This window comes from Coffea eugenioides, unplaced genomic scaffold (genome assembly GCF_003713205.1).
Source record: "Coffea eugenioides isolate CCC68of unplaced genomic scaffold, Ceug_1.0 ScVebR1_468;HRSCAF=1151, whole genome shotgun sequence".
NCBI lineage: Eukaryota > Viridiplantae > Streptophyta > Magnoliopsida > Gentianales > Rubiaceae > Coffea > Coffea eugenioides.
In genome coordinates this window covers 6,693-26,952 of record NW_020864307.1, presented here as the reverse complement: position 1 = coordinate 26,952, position 20,260 = coordinate 6,693, and the positions used below count along the sequence as shown (strand labels likewise).

The 20,260-nt window shown below is 35.5% G+C and overlaps 2 protein-coding genes across 2 annotated transcripts; both read right to left on the bottom strand.

The window, feature by feature from the left end:
- Nucleotides 1-14,522: 14,522 nt before the first annotated feature.
- On the bottom strand, nt 14,523-15,011 carry LOC113758303. Its single transcript, XM_027301224.1, has one exon. It carries the CDS (start codon nt 14,817-14,819, stop codon nt 14,619-14,621), a length of 201 nt encoding a protein of 66 aa, XP_027157025.1. The 5' UTR covers nt 14,820-15,011; the 3' UTR covers nt 14,523-14,618.
- Nucleotides 15,012-15,834: 823 nt separating this feature from the next.
- Nucleotides 15,835-19,689, bottom strand: LOC113758304 (putative phospholipid:diacylglycerol acyltransferase 2). Its single transcript, XM_027301225.1, has 6 exons — nt 19,226-19,689; nt 18,898-19,120; nt 18,035-18,318; nt 17,320-17,668; nt 16,600-16,853; nt 15,835-16,450 (listed from the first exon to the last, which is right to left on the bottom strand). The coding sequence occupies exons 1-6, from the start codon at nt 19,687-19,689 to the stop codon at nt 15,970-15,972; spliced, it is 2,055 nt and encodes a 684-aa protein (XP_027157026.1). The 3' UTR covers nt 15,835-15,969.
- Between the last annotated feature and the right edge of the window lie 571 nt (nt 19,690-20,260).

Below are 20,260 nucleotides of genomic sequence, written 5' to 3'. Positions count from 1 at the left end.
TTCCCTACCTAATCAACTCCACCGAAAACAAAAGCAAAGCCAACTATGGTTTGTCGGTTTCTCTTTTGACCAAGTGCACACGTTCACAAATAAGAAAGCAAGACCACAAATGTGCAAAGAAAGCAAACTTTAGACAATACAACTTATTTGCGGTCCCCACCAACTTTGATATTTTGTCTAGCCAAATTGAATTCCCAAATGCAATTCCATTCTTCTTCGTTGGTTTGCACCGGAATTGTGTAAAGCTTCACAATAATCTTCTCAAGAGGTTTCTGCTCCAATTTCTGAAATTATATCCAAATACCAAATATAAATATATTTTGACAATTAAAGCAAATTAAAGCAATATTTGGCAATGATAAAAGGGAAAATTAACAATAAAATTACTAACAATTAACACCCTATCACTTGCATGCATGCAAGTGTAGCCATAGCTACATTTGAAGAAGGAAAAAACTTAGGTGGCATGCTTTAGAGCTAAGAAGTGTGTTATTCTCTCGTGAAACACTTCGAATGCTTCATCTATGTTTTCCTATATTTCATCAAAGAGAAGAAAAACAAAAAAACACTGGCCTTGTTTGGACAGTAATTTTTCAAAGAAAAATTATTATGTTTTTCATAAACACATTTTTCAATCAACTTTTTATCTCACATATATCAAATTATTACAATAATTTTTTAAAAAAAAATTTAGAAAAATGCAATCCAAAACTATTCTTTAGTATTTTTTTTCCTCCACTAAATTTTCATTGGGTATGCTACAAAATCACACTCAGTATAAGATTAATTATATTCTTCGCTTAAACGATAGTTAGCAAGCGATCAAAATCAAACCACATGTTCAAAAGGTAGGCAATTTGAACGAGAAATTGATGATATACCATGTAGATTTGAATCAGAAACAAGAGCCCCAACAGAAATTTACCTCACCAGAGTCGTAGAAAAATGTTGATTTTCTTTATAAAGTTTTTTGTCCCATAAGTAATATTCAGATAAAAAAAAACGTCGTCATAAAATCGACCTCAACAAAATGTCCAGACAAAATATACAAAGATGAACTAGAAACAATATATCTCAAAACAACTCAAGGAAGCTTGCGGAAAAAACTCTGCAAAAAGAGAGAGAGAGAGAGAGAGGGCCAAGAATGAAGACAGCGGCGTCTTTTGAGAAAGCCAAGAATGAAGACAACATCAAAAAGACTCCTGAGTAAAGGACAATCATCTATACATATATCAAAACGAACCATAAGCTCATACTCATCAAACCAAACCATATGCCACTGGCCATTTGGTCCAGTGGTCATCACCCTCTTTGGTGATGCTGTCAGGGATTCAACCCCTGCTTCCCACAAATTTGTCACTTTACGTGGCTGGTCTTCTGCTCCAACGGGATAGCTCGAGCGATCCGCTCCTCCTCCTTAGGGTATGGCGACCTTCCTGGCTTGTCCAGAATTCGAGTCCCGCTGTTAACGTGCTCGGTATGGAGTGGGGTCACCTCTCCCGGGCCGCAGGGAATTAGTCGGGCCCCGTAAGAATTGTCCCGGACACCCTTGTGTTGACAAAAAAAAAAAAAATCAAACCATATATATGTTAAAGGTAAGACAAACAAAAAAGTCACGTGTGATTAAGCGAATATATAGAAAAATTCTCCGTTGTTTCAAAACATAACTCTTATTATTTGAATTAAATTGAAAAAATAATGAAAATTGTCAAAACAAATGTCAGTAGATGAAATTATAACTATACCCTATTATATATAAAGGTAAAATATGGAAAAGCTCCCAATGATTAAGTCAACTTACTTGAAAATCTCCAGTGGTTTCACAGAAATATAATATTCATCCCTTTGTTGTTCTAGTTTGGTTAATATCTATATATAGGATAACACTATGATCACAAAAATACTTCACAATCATCCATTGCACACGTAAAATACAACATCTCTTTTGATGGCTTTTTAGAGTTCCAAAATTTTTACTGTTATTTTTTGTAAACATTTACAAATCTTGTACTAGTATCATGGGGTCTAGTTTCATGTTCGCTTGAGAGCTTGAGAAAGTATCATGGGGTATAGTATCCCCGGTGGTTTCACAGAAATATAATATTCATCCCTTTGTTGTACTAGTTTGGTTAATATCTATATATGGGATAACACTAGGGGTGCAAACGAGCTGAACTCGAGTCAAGTTTTGGCTAATCGATCCGAGCTCGAGTTAATTTTGTGAAACTCGAGCTCGATGAGCTCAAAATATCAAGCTCGAGGTTAAAAAATAAAAAATAAATATTTATTTTTAAAAATGAATAAAATAATAATTTTTTAACAAATAATAAAATATTAGGGATATATATGTAATTTTACTATTAAAATAAAAAATATATATAATTGAACTCGCGAGCCAACGAGTTTAATGTTTTTGAGCTCGAGATCGACTTAATTAGCTCGAACTCGACTCGAACTCAATATTGACGAGCTCGAGTCGAGCTCGTATTCGAGCCGCTTGCGATCGGCTCGATTCGTGAACACCCGATCGCGAGCAGCTCGATTCGTGAACACCCCTAGATAACACTATGATCACAAAAATACTTCACAATCATCCATTGCACATGTAAAATACAACATCTCTTTTGATGGCTTTTTAGAGTTCTACAATTTTTACTGTTATTTTTTGTGAACATTTACAAATCTTGTACTAGTATCATGGGGTCTAGTTTAATGTTCGCTTGAGAACTTGAGAAAGATATAAGCAACTATTTTGCAAATCTTAAAATTCTCCTTCACTTTATACAAAGAAAAAAATCTTAAAATTCTTACTTTATGCGGATATGCTAAGCATGTGTCTCAGCAAGAGTATTTTGGTCTTTTGCCACTTCAAGGCAACTACGTGTTTGTAGCTATTATATATATATATATATATATATATATATATATCATACAGATCCGATGACTTTCTATTTCAACCATCCGGCGATCTTGATCGATTTGAAAATAACTAGAATTTATTTAAGGGCAAATTATCCAATTGGCCCTTGAACTCTTTGTTTAGGTAAAAATAAACCCCTCATCTATTTTTTGCTGACTTTAAGCCCTCGAACTTGTAAAATTAGGCACCCGTGACCCTTTTAGCCAGTTTCTCCAATTTTGTAACCGGAAGGCCAATTCACACGAATGCCAGTGTGCTTTTTCAAAGGGCATTTTTGTCCGCATTTTCTAAGCAAAAAGGAACAACTCCTTCTTCTTCCCTCTTTCTTTCCTCAACAAGAATGGATGTAACCCATCTCGTTTAAATCTGAGCCAGCATATATAGATTTAGATAAAAGTCATAGTAACTAGTAATAGAATATTGTCAACCCCAAACATCTAATGCTACCTACACAACTAGTAAACTTAAATGTGGGTCGGATTTCTAGGTTACGGCACGAAATAGGTCAGGCTGCTCGGAGACGTAGGAAGAGAAGTTAAAGGACTTGACCCGGTCGAGAAATGAGGAGGTTCGGACGAGCTGATTCTGGTTGGGAGGTGAGTTGGCGGCGGGGTCTGGTTTGTTGTGGGATTTTAGGCGTGGGTTAGGTTAGATTAGATGGAGGGAAGAAGGAGGAGTTGTTCCTTTTTGCTTAGAAAATGAGGACAAAAATGCCCTTTGAAAAAGCACAATGGCATTCGTGTGAATTGGCCTTCCGGTTGCAAAACTGAAGAAATTGGCTAAAAGGGTCACGGGTGCCCAATTTTACAAGTTCGAGGGCTTAAAATCAGCAAAAAATAGATAAGGAGTTTATTTTTACCTAGACAAAGAGTTCAAGGGCCAATTGGATAATTTGCCTTTTATTTAATCATATATAGTGTTTATGCAGGCATGAGAGTTCTTTCTTTATGTTCAGCAAAAGTTGCATATTATACAATATTCTATTGAATAAATGTCCATGCCATGATACAAATCTAAGTTTTGAAAAATTAAAAGAGATTGGATCCCATCGGATCTAAATAATCTTAGTTTTTTTTGTTTTGAAACATATATATATATATATATATATATATATATATATATAGATATATATATACAGAGACACACACACAAAAACACACAATTTTGTACGGTGAAATACATTTGTCAATTGTTAAGGCAACGGATAGTTTCTTACGTCCAACCACAATCACAAGATTGTGTATCATTTTTGTCGCCTATTGTTTTCCCACGAAACTCACCATGGTTCAATTGTACTTTTAACTAAATCATCTAACTTACAACTCAGCAACATTTTGCAAGTCTCCTGTGAGGCCCTCAAAAGTTGCCGACTTTTGTGGGTTCTCACAGGGTTAAGATTAGTAAAAAAGCGTCCAAAAGTCTGCTGACTTTGACAAAAAAAGACATCAGCTTCGTCCGGGGGGAGTATGGGGTCCTCTTTAGGTCTAGCAGACTCCCTTGTGGAGGTTGATATTCCACATCGGGGTTGGGTTAGTTTGGATGGTTAGTATATTAGTCTCCTGTGAGGCTCTCAAAAGTTGCCGGCTTTTGTGGGTTCTCACGGGGTTAAGCTTGGTAAAAAAGCGTCCAAAAGTCTGCTGACTTTGACAAAAAAAAAAAAGCAACATTTTGCACAACCAATTTTACTATTATTATCAGAATAGCTTTTTAAGGTTCCTCAGTAATAGAATAATGGTCAGATTCTTTTCCTTAAAGAATCGAAGGTTCCATTTAAAATGAGTAAATATGGAAGAGAAGATAATCTACTTGTTAAAATAAATAAATAAAAGGAGAATAATTAATTCATCTCTATTTTCGTAAAGGGTAGAGAAAATCATGATAAAGCATCAATTTTGCAATAAAAAATAATCCGAGTCACAAACTAAAGTAGTGTTGTCCCCCACAGTTGATTCTCACTATGACACCTTATAGTAGCCGTTTGATTCTCATTATTACTCCATAATGGCATGGCATATAATAATAATAATAAAAAGAAGTAGCTTCCCCTTGAAGCTTTGAATCTGATTTTTTTTTTTCGAAGGCAATAAACCTAATCTATCCTACATTAAGGAGAAGGGGGCGGATTTAAGGAGGCCCAGGAATAATCCGAAGGGGACTGAACCACCACCGGACCAGACGGGTGCACAGTACACCCGCCTGAATTATTTTAGAAATAAGCCACTTAAATGTGACATTTTGATGAGAGACAAAATTTGAACCTTTACCTCCCACCCCACCAACTAGGTGGTGGCCACCGAGCCAATGGCCCAGTGGTTAGCTTTGAATCTGATAACTATAACATAAAACCAAAGAAAGTGAGGTAGCTTACAGGTGTACAAAATGTCGATCGCAAAAGCCAAGTGTCAATTACACAAAAAACCAAATAGGAGTATGGGTCCTCAACTTTTGTTTTTCCTCTCCACTGAGAGGTAGCTTACAGGTCTACAAAATGTCGATTGCAAAAGCCAAGTGTCAATTATACAAAAAGCCAAATAGGAGTATAGGTCCTCAACTTTTATTTTTCCTCTCCACTGACCCTCTCAAACTGCTTCTATCAGTGGTGTGGTGACTCCAACTTATCAGACGAAAAATTCCCGTTTCATGCATGACTGCTTCTTACTGGTAACAAAAAGTAGGGTGACAGTTTTGTGGGTAATGAGATATGGGGCTGCAAGACTGTGGCCACGCAGCACGATAACCCTGATACCCAGCACTCTCTGCTGTCGGATTATCTTCCAATCTTTTCTTTTCCTTTCCCTAGGTAGTCATTAGTTGTGTATAAACTAGTGTATATATATATCCGGGTCAGAAAAGCCTTGACGATTCAGAATCCGAGGCCACGCTGGGGGTTCTTGGGGATATGTATATGACTCCGTAAAGGCATCCACAATGATTTACACTCTTTAGAATGTAATTTACATGCCACGTTAATATTTTATTTTCTCCTCTTTTATTATACTTTTACTCACAATAGATTACACTCCACAAGGTGTAATAGCATGGATCCACAATGCATAACTCATATCCCATAAATAAATAAAATAAATTTTAAAAATAATTTTGTTATTTTTAAAAAATAAAGTATTAACTTTCATTAAATTTTTTACTTTTTTAATTTTTAATTTTCTAAAAATAATATTATTAATTTTAAGTTTGAACAATATATCTTTTTCTATCTCTCAAAAATAATATATTGTTACTTTTTGAAAAATAATTATGCAAACAAATTATGATACTTGTTGCAAACTAATTATTATGCAAATTAAAACAAATTATTATAGAATTTTTTATTTTCTAAAAATAATTATGCTAATTCAGTGCACGATTGGAAAAAATTAACATTGAAACCATTAACGTTTGCTGGGCAAAATGTGAAGGAGTCCGCCATTTAATAATGAATTGCCCACCCATTACACTCTTTATGCAACTTCGTTGGAGTTGCTCTAAGTTAGATGTCGTAACCATTAAAATACTTTTAAAAAGGAATAATTTCAGAAACCTTCTCCAAAATTTCTAACAATATCACTTAACATCTTTAAATTTAAAGTTTAAAAAATATCACTTACCTCTTTTATTTTCGAAGTTTTGTAACATTATCAATCCAATTTAAAATATATCATTAAACAAAAACTAATTTTGAAAAAGCAAAGATAATTTCATTCTAAAATTGTCCTTTTGTTGTGATTCCTTAATTGTTCAATTTATATTTGATTGATAGTAGCATTCAACTCGAGACTCATAAACAAAGCATCAGAAAACATATTGCTAATTACCTTGAGAAGGAATTTAATGTTTCTAGAGTATAGAAGACCATGGCACATGATACATTGGAATTTAATGTTTCTAGAGTATAGAAGACCATGGCACATGATACATTCTTTCTCCCTCTTTACTACTAGTGTTATATATTTCTCCTCGATTCAAATAAAGGTGTAAATCAAATAGCGTGCGACATACATTGCCAAGAAATAGCCTGCCTGGGGAACACATTTGCAAGAATAAATGTGACAGCCCCACCTTTCCCTAAGGCGAACCAAAGGGGTTAGCGGACTGCCTGCCCAACTCTCGCCAGGACTAACGAGCAGTTACACGCGATCTAAAACGTTTCGGGAAAGTAAAAGCGCGCTCGAACAAGCCACAAGAACCAAAATAAAAAAAATAAAAATCGAAGCCGCTGATGAACAGTACCGGCCATGTCAGAATCCGGAGTTCAACCAAACATCAATCCAACATATATACATCGAAATTTAACATTTACAAGCCAAAGCGGTATACCAAAATATCCAACAAGTTCATACATGTGCAATTAGCCCAATACAAACCAACCATTGGTTGAAACAAAACACTTAGGGTTTTCACCCTGAAGGAGCTATTCAAAATATACATTTACATGAGCTCAACTTGACAACCAACTAGCACAACCTTTCCCAAAATAGTCATTTTTCCTGTAAGGAAAACAAATGGAACAGAGTGAGCTAAAGCTCAGTGAGCAACTATCACATAATCAACAAAGATCACTTAACCATAAACTTTCATCTCAAGTACGCAATTAAGAAATAAAACAAGTCGGTAAAAGGATACGGACGGCTCTCAAGAGCCCATTTCCACGCTTACATTCTTGATCCAACCTCATTGACCCTCCGTCAATGTTTAAGAATACCCGATCGTAGACCTCACTTCACTTCCATTCCTTCCACCCAACATACCCTAACCGGGCCCGCACTCCAAGCAGTAGTTTTAGGTGATACTCGAGTACACCGGAACCAAGGGTCTCATTACCACAAGATTCCCATTTCAGTCCCCGTGGCTAGTCAATTTTCACGACCAAGCCCTCGCTGGCTCGATTCAAGTGACTACCAACGAGGTCGAGCTCAGTAATACAGTAGGGCCGTTGGATACTCGTCCAACCGACACCCAAACAGTTTCTCATGAATGGAATTCAATATCTCATATAGCAAGTGCAGTATTACAGTGAAACGGTAAACAGTCATTAACAAGATAAAAAGGATGAGGGCGGTCAAGTACACCCTCACCTTAATCATTTCCAATAGCCAAACAAGCCTTCAAGGCATCACAATCACATATAGCAAAGCCACATTATAAACATTCAAGTGAGTAGTATACTCACCAATCAAGTAGGTGATGTTTCATGCACCGTCGTTAAAAGGACGTCGTGAACCCCCGTCACGTCCTAAAACATACAAACAAATACAATGAGACTCGATAACGAGTCATAAAGCAATGCCAATCACAACCCCAATAGGGTTTCATAAGCATATACAAGCATCATAGGTAACCAGAAATTTCAGAAATGTAACTAACTTGGCCCTGAAAAAAAAACAGTTTTGTCCTCAGTTTGCGGTAATGGCACAAATTGCACTACGCTTATCGGATGAGGGTGTAAGACCCACCGTTTCGAAGCTAAGAAACAGGGATACAACAATGTAGAAGGTCACTCAGTCCAATTCCCAGCACAACTAGGTCAAATATGCAAGATACCAAACCAGGACCACAATAACAGGTTCACAAACTACATTCTGCTGTAATCAGTACAACTCAGTCTATACAGGTCCAAATTCAGAAATTCCAAAGGTATATGATAGCTAGGACATCAAGCTACATTTCATCAGAAGACCTCAACAACCAAATCCAAAACAATTCCAGTCAAAACAACCAATTTCAGACGCAGTTCTCACATTCGGAAGAATCCAGAACAGCAATAGTAATTTCGGCTTATCTCATTCTACACTACTCCGATTGACCTGAAATTTTACAGACACCTCTAACACATCAATACCTACAACTTTCATGTTTTAAGCCAAGGCCAATTCGGCCTATAACCATGAGATACAAAACCGGCCAGAATTGGGGATATAAAACCCTAACTTTCTCAAATTCCTTCCAAACCAGAAATTGGTTACAATTATCTATCATATACACCTACTAAAAAATATATTAAAACATCAAGTTCTTCTCTTATTTTTTTTTTCAATTTTTTCTTCTTAACCATTTTTAACCCAAATATCCACAACAAGATTTTCTCAAGTCTTCACCATTATTATCAGGTTATTATCTTTAGCAGATTGTAAACAAGTTGAAAATTTCAACTTTTCTTGTTTTCCAACATTTTAGTAAGTTTAATTTTTTTCTTTTCAAGGTTTTTTTCTATATTATTATCTTTAGTTGATTTTTTGCATTTTCTTCTTTTTCCCCTCAATTTTCATATGTTTCCCTTATTTTTGTTTTATTTTTATTCGATTAATTAAGGATGAAATTTTTGCAAAAGTAGTGCACATCCGTGTAGGAATTGGGTAGGAATTACAAATAATAACATTGGGTTGGTCAAAAATATGGTAGTTGGCACATAATCGAAGCTATTGATAATTGAATTTAAAATAATTAATGGTATAGGATCATTGAATTTAATATAACATATTAATTAGTAATGTTTAGTAGCAATTAATTTTTTATGTGTTTAACTGTATATTTTTTTTCAAAAATTTTTAGTTTTTTTTAGTTTGAGCAATTAGATTTATATTTTTATAATAAAATTTTAACTTTTTCAGCTTAAGTTGATGAAATTGTGAAGGTGGTGTGGTTGCTTATCATGCCACTGATAAAAGTTTGCTATTCAAATAGTTTGTCTTAACTTGAACTCTTTTATGGATTTTTTTAAGGGTTGTAAAAGAATTTCAATATTTAATTTATTTATTTTTTGTGTTTTTATTTGTGATAATTGGTGCACATTTGGATTGTATCTATTTATGTTTATAATGAATTTATGAAAACTTATGGTGAATTATGATATTTTAATTATATTTATCATTCCATGTTTTGTGTATAACTTTTAGAAAATTTATTATTATCATAACTTAAATTAAGTTATGTTGGTAAAGTTCAAGTGTAGAATGAAACCTGCTTAGTACTTAACACTAAAAAAAAAAAAAAAAAAACAGTGAACCTTTGAACCGGCCGGTTGGACCGGTCGAACCGCGAACCGGCCACCTCTCCGGTTCACTGACCGGTCCGAGTTTAAAAACATTGGTTATAAGCTAGAGAAAGGTGAGGATGATTTCAAGTCATCAAACCCCTTATGCCCTAGGCGTCATACGTGCTCTATGGCCAAAACAAATTTTATGTGTGATTTCTCCCCATGTGTTGTAATGACTGGGCCCACAACTCGACCAAGGAAGGTAAGTATAATTTTACATAGCTCATGGGATGAGGTATAAGGAAATTGTCAGAAACATCAGGGGAAGTTTCTGAAATTATCCCTTTTCCACCAACCATGCACTGGCTATTTCAACCTGGAGTTGGTTATTCCATCTCAAATTTGGTGACAATAAGGTTTCTAGTTGCCCAGAATTACGCACAAATGTTATGCCAAACTAATTGAAAAAAGAACGTATATCACTTTCTTTTGAAAGTATATCACAGTTCAAAAATGACAGGAGCTACTCATATTGTGCGGCTATCAAATTGCTAATTGAAGTAGTGGAAATCAAAGAATTTGTTACATCATTTGAACTTGGATCACAAAACAAATCACCAGTCAAGGAACTTCTTGGATTCTGTGATTTAGTTTGCTCTGCTATTGTTTCAAAAACTCAACAAGAATGAATAATAAAATATTAAAACATGAGGAAATAATCAAAAGTTAAGATATGGAGAAAACAGCGAGAAGGATCATTGCTCTGATACCATGTCAAAAAGTGGCAATTTTATTTTTCCGATACCCAAGTGTCATGTACAACGGAGAATATATACAAAGACAAATTGTAAACTTCTAGAATAATATGCTAATTCTATCCTTATAATACAACTAACTACTTCTATCTTTATATATAGGAATATAAAAACTAATTCTATCCTAATCGTATAGCAGTTACAAGGGATAAGAAAATAATATGAGAGATAAAGAAAATAAAAGTAATATACGCTAACGTACTAGAATACTATGCTAATTCTATCCTTATCATACAACTAACTAGTTCTATCTTTATATATAGGAATATAAAATCTAATTCTATCCTAATCGTATAGCAGTTATAAGGGATAACAAAACAATAAGAGAGATAAAGAAAATAATAGGAGAGATGTACTCCAACTCAGACCGCCTGTACCAAGGCAGGAGAAGATGTTTAATCGGGGCTAGCAGTGGCTGTTCGAACTTCGAATTCCCCTAAGGCCATTGTCTTATTACAGTATTGTCACAACTTAGGCCACTGATTTGTGAGTTTTCAAATGTAGTCTGGCATGTATCTAAAGTTAGTCAGTTGAAAGCCACTGATTTGCGAGTTTTCAATTGTAGTCTAGCATATATCTAAAATTAGTCAGCTGAAGGATACTTGATCATATAAACTATCAAAATTGGTCAGTGGCCAAAATTGCAAATGCACTTGAGGACTGAGGTATATTATATATTTTAGCACAATAGAGTTTTTGACAAATGTAACTTTTTGTCTGTCTTAGTCAAGGTATTTTTCTCTTTTCCCTAATAATGTTGTTTTTCAATTCTAGGCCATAACGACGTATAAAAGTTCTAGAACATTTACAATTCCAAAAATATTTTCTTTTCACTACCAATACTAGCACTTGAATCATTTTTTGTTGAAGTTATTAAAAATTTTGTGCAAACAACTCCAAAGAAGAGGAGTTATTCTGCAATAATTGATGAAAAAAAAAATACTTAAAGCAGGCTACAGGCGAGTCGAGCCGCTCGCAAGTAACTCGTGAGCAGATCAGTCAAATATTCGACTCGAATTCGATTTGATCAAATTCGAGTAGCACGATGCATATACCAAATCGAGTTCAAGCCTCCCTTTGTACTATTCGAGTGCTTATCAAGTAGCTCGATTACTAGTATATTATTTATAGTATATGTTTATTTTAATTATGAAATAAGTAATAAGGGTTTATATTTTAGATAATTTATCATAAATTTTGTCTACTGAATAAAATTCTTAAATGTCAAGAAAAGTAATATTGTAAAAACTAAAAAAATATAGCACGGCTTTGGTCCTAGGAGTTACTTTAGGAGTATAGCTGGAAATTCCAGCTATTTGTTGTGTGGTTCTAAATGAAAAGCAATAAAAGAGGCTCCGTTCATTTAAAAATTCAATTTAATTCACTGAAATGGAATGATCAGGACAGTCATAGAAGTCCCAGTGGACCATCTGAGAGTCTACCTCTCAGTCATTTTAAGCATGCTAAAGCCAAGTTTTTGTTTTACTAGTAGCCAATTAAACCTAGATAAGGCTAATTCTGCGATGTTTAAAAATGGATCCATTTTCGGAAAAGTTTGTGGAAAAGTTTTTTAAAATATTTTCGGATCACCTTTTCTTGCATACATCACATCGCTATAGTATTTTTTTTATCAAATTCAAATCCAAATTAGTAATATTCTGCTAATTTTATGATTCATAACCCTAGAAAATTTGCGAACTATTGTAAAAGGTCCATGCATCACAACTCCATTCTAAGGATAATATGCAAATCCCTTTCTTTCATGAAATGACTGGAGGCATTACTGCATTTTGGTTCTCGGACTTTTTAATTAAGAAGGAAAATTAATTGTGTTGTTGATTGTAAGCTTCTTATGAAATTGAAGAATATTGGAGGTATGTTTTGCTTCAGACGAAATGAAATCAATCATTGGACTAGCCATGCCCAAGTTGCCATAATTAATCAAAACAAAATAGAATTTTCAACCATATTGAGTATTACAAAAAAAGTGGCTTATGCTAATTACAAAAAATAAATTTGCAATGTACTCCTCATATTCTCAATAGTTTTACAATTCATATCCTATTAGAAACTTTGCTTCCTAATGGAATATTTAGAAGAAAAAAAAACATTACAAGAGGGTGAATTTGAAATATAAGGAGGAGACATGGAGATTAGAACTTAGAACCCCTAATTCTTAAGCTTCCTGTAGTAGTATGTGAGTACATTATAATTCCATTTTTATTGCAGTAGCACGCAAATTGCTTTATTCCTATAAATTAGTAGAAACATCAACGAATTTTGGTTCTAATTATAAAGAAAACGTTTGCCTTTTTATTGTAATAATCTTGTGAAAATTGAAGAAAATTGGAGCCATTTGCTTCAAAAGAAATTAAATCAATAGTCCGACTAGCGATGGCCACCTCCTCCTGATTACTAATCAAAACTATTTGAGAGTCAATCCAAAGCATAATTGTGATGTCTGAATTTTTATTTTTTTACTTTCTTTTGTGATGTAATAAAAACTGAAAAGACCCCTTGACCTGGAATTTTTTGCTTTTATTATTATTATTTTAATCCATAGTGCCCTCTTTCTCTAACAGTACTTACCAATTGGCCATGCCATTGAGAAGTGGATAGAAGTGGATAGACAAAGAACAAAAAAAAAAAGAGAAGTGGATAGACAAAGAACAACCTTAGTCCTCATAGCCTCAAACGTACAAGCCCCGTGATAATCATCTGCACAATGCTCCAATGATAAATGTCGAAAAATTCACTAAAGCAATTTTTACTCATTATTTTCTTCTATATCTTTCTACATGTAAAGCCTGAGCCAAAGTTTGGTATTAAAAAAAAATAAATCTTATATATATTAACGATGTATATACTATCACGGTTGAATATACGATATATATGTAAAATTTGAATTTCTATTTGTGATGTATATAATGATGTAAGTGTATACATTATTAGTGTATAGAATATTAACTCTTAAAAAAAGTATCATTATTTGTTTTATCAAATATACTCTTTTAATATTTACTATTATCTATCCGCATTACATCTATTAAACTTCTCATCCCCACGTAACTATGAGTACAATAAACACACACAAAGACGTATATACCCTCCTCACCCCAAGCCTAAAGAAACTTCTAACAAGACAATAATTGCCAACAACTTTTTATCAAAAAAAAACAAAAAACAAAATTCGTCTATCCATATTCCTAAAACATAACCTCCAACAACTACTAAAAAGTTTAATATATGTTTTAAAAAATTTTCCTTTAAGATTTACACACATATAGGGTGTGTCATTCCTACTAATTTATTTATTATATATAAAAGAAGAGGAGGGAATTTACTGTAAAGATTTTGTTATCACTTTATGTCCTTTCATATTTTCCAACGTAACGATCACATTGTCAAATCAATTTTAAAAAAATAAAGTTTGCGTTAATAATAGAAGACTTGTACAAACTTCATTCACTATAAATATTTTCGAGCGTGCATTTATATTTATCAGTGATGCTAATCATGGTCCCGATCACCTCGCCCTGCCCAGATTTTACGAGAATGAAAGATAAATCACAATTTCAGACGGTAACTAGGTAAATTTGAACTATTCATGGGAGCCTAATATGAGCTTAAATTTCAGATAAAAAGAAGAGCAAGAAACAAACGCAGAGCACCATCAATTAATTCTCCATGCATAAACACAAAATTGCGGATCATTTAACCTCAGGATTAACAATCAACAAATATTTACATATATATATATATATATACACACACACAAAACTATTCTTGCATCATCATCATCATATCTGAAGCAAAGTAAAAAGCAAATCAGAAAGTGTATTTGTTATTAATTATATACAATTAGATGAGTCATCATCTAATTAATTACAATCATCTCTGCTTAAGAGAGAGATTATTGGATGGTGAGGCGCCTGGCGCAGATGGTGCAGAAATACTTGCGTTTGGCCTTGAAGTAAAGAGGGACAAAGCAGAATCGCCATTCTTTCTCCACATCCAGGGCTTGAACCATCCCACCGCAGTATGGGCACGCGCCTGGTGCTATTTGCCTTGCCAGAACTCTTTCATCTTCATCACAGACGAATACCAAGCACATCTCTTCTCTGATCTAGCTCTCCTGTTCCGAATTGAAAGATCAATTTCTTCAAGACTGCGTTCGATAGTTGACCGGAAATTTGCTGGTTTTGGAGGAATGCTATAGCCTATAGGGGAAGAAGTTAGTTTTAAGTATTTTATAGAGAAGGAAGATGCGGGCGGAGGTGGGCCGGGGACACGGTGGAGGTGATGGGAATGGAATCTAGAATAGGGTGGTGGGGTCGAGAATTCAAAGGATGCTGAAGGAAAGAAACTGCTGGATAAGTTTGGAACATTCCAAATTCCAAATCCTTAGCGGTGAAGAAATAGGAGTAATTTATATTTTGTACGAAGAAGAAAATAAAGGAAAATATTATTGCCTTGTTTGGAAAGCCAGTTTTCACTTTTCACCAAAAAATTTCTACGTTTTTCGTGTACACGTTTCTCAATTACTTTTTTACCTCACATATATCAAATTATTACAGTATATTTTCTATAAAAACTCCAAAAAAATTGCAATCTAAACAATGTAAAATTATTTGCAATCCATTTTTTTGTTATTTTCACACTCAGCATTTGTTTATTATATAGTGTAATAATAAAAATAAGTGCAGATAACGTTTTTCAATATAAATTATCAGACCATAGAACATATCAAATAAATCTACAACTTGAAAATGGTGGATTAATGTCAAATGTAAAAGTTAGGACATAATTTAATCTGATTATGGTAAGAAACAAGGCCATTTATACAGGACATAATTTGGTCTGATTATGGTAAGAGAAAAGGCTAGCTGTAAGAGATTGTTCTCAGCATAGTGGATTTTTGCTTTTCCCCTTTCTCATAAGGGTCCATAGTCATTAATCATCATCACTAGCCCATTGAAAGAAATGAATACACGAGTCAATATTCAAACATGATAAGTGGAAGAATTATGGTGATGATAGAAGCCCAAATGGGCAGTCCTTTATTCTTTTTTTCTTTTTTCTTTTTTAGATTGCTGTTTTTGGGTCTGGTGAGGAGATTGGAGTTCCAATTACCAAATTCAATTATCATTACCTTTTATCTAAATTGACCAGTTGTTTACAACATTTTTCAGCTGGGGTTGCTATCAAAATCTTGTTCTTGGTACATGCAGAGCAGTAAACCTCAGTCTCTTGAATAGAGCAAGTTAAAGTCTGATATCTATTCGCTCAGACATTCTCATTATATCAGAGTAAACTTTGTCACCTCCCAACCCTGCACCAGAAGCCCCTGCTGCGACCCGCAGAACATCCTCAATGAAGGCCACATTGCCCATTATAGCGACATGTGAACCGCTTTCTAGTCCCCTGCCCTCCAGCAGACTTGTTGGTGCCTTGTGGTGGTACTCTCTTATGTAAGTAGCAATCCCAGATGGATTGAACCTTGTTCTCCCTCGCCAGCCTTTAGCACACATGAATCCCCCACTTATAACTGGTACAGACTCGTCACCATCCCCGAAGTACACTCCACCCTTCAAGCAGCTGTTACTTCCATCTGCTGAGCCATCGATTTGAAAGGGAATACTCTTGCACCTGTCTGAAGGAGTGAGCTTGTACACATAGGACCTTTCAGTGGGTAGTCCAGCACCGTATAGACAGTAAATCTCCATATCTGGAGCATTAGGTAACCTGAAAATTAAGAATTTCACCATATAGCCTGTCAACAAATTTCACCGAACACCAGTGGAAATGAGCTTTAATTACCTCCAAGGTTAGTAATTAGTACAAGTTTTGATTTCAACGCACAGGTAAAGACTCCGAGTCGCATTCAAACTTACTTGGTTTCTAGAGGATTTGACCAGTACTTGTAATGGTTATACTTGGGGTCATCCAAGTCCTCAGCAATTCCATGAGAGAATTGAGCCTCGGCACGCTGCATCAGTTTTGGAGCCACGAGGCGGAGAAGATCCATTACAGTTTCTGCTGTGTAGGCTTTGTTTTCAGCGACTCTTCTGATGCTGTCATGGCTCATCTCATTATATTCTGTCCATACCTTTCCACAAGACACACTGGCAGAGTTGGTGGAACTTCCCTGATTATATTTCAGTTGTATCATAAAGTATTAGTTGCATGTTCCATAAAAGAACAAAGTAAGATAGAAGACAATGACAAAACTTGCTTTCAAAGGTTGTGCTTGGTCGAAAGTTGAAAAATTAGTTCATTGAGTCAGTCCACGTATAAAAGCAACATCAGTGCCATTGCAGAATTTATCAGCAAATATTGAATCAGTGGATAGGGAGACAAGTCCCAAGATTAGAATCAGATTTGTCAATCCAATTCGGCCTCCCAAGACAATTCAAGAAAAGAAATTCTCAGGTAGTAAGACGTGCACAAGCATGCTTGAGGCATGCATCTCAATCAAGTACCAGTAATTAAAAACTTTACTCACGGATACATCATATGCCACCTGTATTGCAAAACTTTGTGACTCGTTTTATGATGTCTGAATACAGGAGTCAAGATAATTTTGAAGTGGTGCAGAGAAGAACATGGTCCACGGACACTACCTTGAAAACAAGAGGAGAGAATTGTGAAGAAGGCAATTCTGATGCGTTCTTTCCAAAAGATACAATCCTGCCATACTTTGTCAGCTCTTTTACATGGAAAGCCCTTCTGGAGTCACTGTTGTTGCCCTTATCGTCACTTGCAGAGGCTTGCAGCTGCCTTTTCTTCAACGAATCACATACATGTCCTTCTTCAGGTGACCAATCTAGGTTACCCCAGATAGTCTCTCCCCCTTTAGGTAACAAAGAAATGACTGAATCCCATGTTCGACCAACCCTCATAGCATGTTCCAGAGTCTGAAGGCCAAGAGTCTTAGAACTAAAAAGACCAGGCGCCATTGCTCTGCAAAATCAGGTTAAGAATTACCTACCACAATGACTGAAAATGACGGTTAACGAAAACATGCCTTTCATTAATCTGATTCTCTTTTTAGTTTTTGCTCCTCAGAAAAGTTGTAATCATTACTTGTGTAGTAGTACCATATATCAGTAGCAACCAAGGCTCTTTCCTTTCGCTTAGCAAGTGCCAGTTTTTTATTTTTCTTTGTAGTATAGAATTAATAGCTTCGCATCAGTAGATTCATTTCCATTTTAATCTAACTTCACTGTAGATCCTTGTCTTGTTTTCTTTCTAAAAATTCACATTGCTGAAAATTAAAATGCCTAAAATTGCTCCCAAACAGCCTTGGATGAGTGCAAGAAGACCAACCTGAGAAATGCAACATCTTTGCTCTCCGCAGACAATAAGCTGCCAACAGCCTTGGGAACACCAAGAAATGCTGGACCAATATTCATTATGGCTTTGACATGCTTGTTGCACCAATCAGGGCCACCACCTCCTCCCATAGGGGGAGGGGCTTCGACCCATTTAAGGAAATGCAGAAAATATATGACCCCCATGGAATGAGGCACCACTACCACCTTTTTTCGGCCATTTGTTAAATACATAAGCTCAATTTGGCTCTTTAATATACTAAGAGTTTGGTCCCTGATCTGCTTAGAGGCAATCATAAACTAATCAGAGAAAGCTCAATTACATTCAGCTCTTCACACTTTATCAGAAATCATGGACCTCTTACTGTAACAGCTTTAAAACGTATTTGCAGAAAATCAACCTAGGAGGGTCGTTGGCTGCTAACTCAAAAGCCGCATAATGAACAGTTCTAAATGATAGTATATATTAGAAAGCCACTTTGACAACAGTAAAAAAAAAAAACATGTCCATGCAGACAGGGCTACAGAATTTGCATCATAGCTCTATTTATTGCTACTTAATTCGTCTAGTATGGGACACGAAGGCATATGGGCAATAATAAAATAAGGCTTCCCGTCTAACTATTTTCCGAGTGTTACTAATATTTATTTTCGGGTGCAGCATTAAAAGGCATTAGTTCTGCACCAGCATCGCCCCTTCAATGATTTATGACAGTACTCCATATACAAATGCTTAAATTCGTATAATGATTGATGAACATACTATCGGACTGCTAGAGACCAAAACAGGGAGCAACTTTAGTCTAGAAATATCTGTCCAAAATATCATTGAGAATGACTAATTGAGGAAAACAGTACCTCAGTATTCTGAAAGGATAGCCTCCAATCATAAGCAGCCATATACATATTCTTACCCTCATAGCCAATTTTTGCCAAATTCTCGATTAGGTTAGCCCAAACAAAATAACCAGGAGCAAAATAGTCAGCTGCAACCAGTCCTGCAACAGCACGAACTCGAATTCCAGGAGGATCAAGCCCTGTTTCATTGTCCAAAGAGAGATGCTCCAACAAACATAAAGGCCTAAATTTCACAACAAATTCCCAGAACTGAGTGTCATTACCTCAATGTAACTTTCAAAAACCTCTAAAACTAAAACAAACAGAAATTCCGAAATGCAACTCAAACCTCTTGAATATTTCAGCAAAGTTACCGCCCCAAAGCCGCTTCCTAAACAGGCCTTCAGAGCAAGGCTTCCCTTCCCAGAGTTCAAGGCCTCCTGTAACAATCCCAGGCACCAAAACAACAGGGTGGAGAGCTGTCAAGCCTTCTCGTCTGAGTCTAGCACCAGGAGGTTCAGGCACTTTTAGCCCAGGCAAATTAGCAGTTAAGCAATTGAATGAAAACAGGATCAGCCACCAAGTAGTGCAAATGTATCCAATTATCCAACAACATTTATCTATACATCTCCATTGCTTTGGCTGCCTCTTATTCTTTTTCACTTGTGGCTTCTCAGAAACTTGTTCAACTGCGGAAATTGGACTGTCCTCTTTCTTTTCTGCCTCAGGAGCATCATGTGATTCGTAGCTCACTGGAGAACACTTGACAGGCACTAAAATGCACAGCTTCCTGAACCGAAGAATTGAAGCCATTGTACCAAAATTGGAATAACAAAAAATTTACACTCAGTTTACGCTTACTGACAGTCGAAAATTGATTGATCTAGAGGACATTTTATTGTCTTCGAAAACTTGCCAGGATACCTTTGTAGAAAAATATCATGTCATTTTTCTTGGGACAAGAATTGGAGAATGAGAGCATCAATTTGAGTGAAATTGATGGAAAATTTTGAAGAGATCAAGAACATCGCACAAGGTACAATGAGAGCTGGACGTGAAGATTGAGGTCAAAGAAAAGTAAATAGGCGTTACGGAACCACGAAACACGTGGTGGAAGCAAAACATAGAGGTGTCAAGCAGGGAGACAAGGGAAAAAAATACCAAAAATCTCATTAATCTTCTTCTTAAATTTTAGAAGTAAATGAAAATGCGGTCTGGGACTCTACTTTTTAACTTGTTGCGGTGTGATGGAACCAGAGGACTCATCACGTAGTTGCTCAGAAGGACACTTGTCTTGGTATTTGCATGCAAAAAAAAACTCTACAACCTCGTGTCAACGGCACTCTTTGGTTTTTATATTGCCCTCTTTCACGTGGGAGATTTC

Excerpts from the sequence above, each read along its gene's own strand:
- LOC113758303 (XM_027301224.1), bottom strand. The coding sequence starts at position 14,819 with ATGTGCTTGGTATTCGTCTGTGATGAAGATGAAAGAGTTCTGGCAAGG.
- LOC113758304 (XM_027301225.1), bottom strand. The coding sequence starts at position 19,689 with ATGGCTTCAATTCTTCGGTTCAGGAAGCTGTGCATTTTAGTGCCTGTC. Across the intron at positions 19,121-19,225 it reads TTTGCTGAAATATTCAAGAG|GCCTTTATGTTTGTTGGAGC; the intron begins GTTTGAGTTGCA and ends TGTGAAATTTAG. Across the intron at positions 16,854-17,319 it reads TTGTTTTCAAGGTAGTGTCC|GGAAGTTCCACCAACTCTGC; the intron begins GTGGACCATGTT and ends AAATATAATCAG.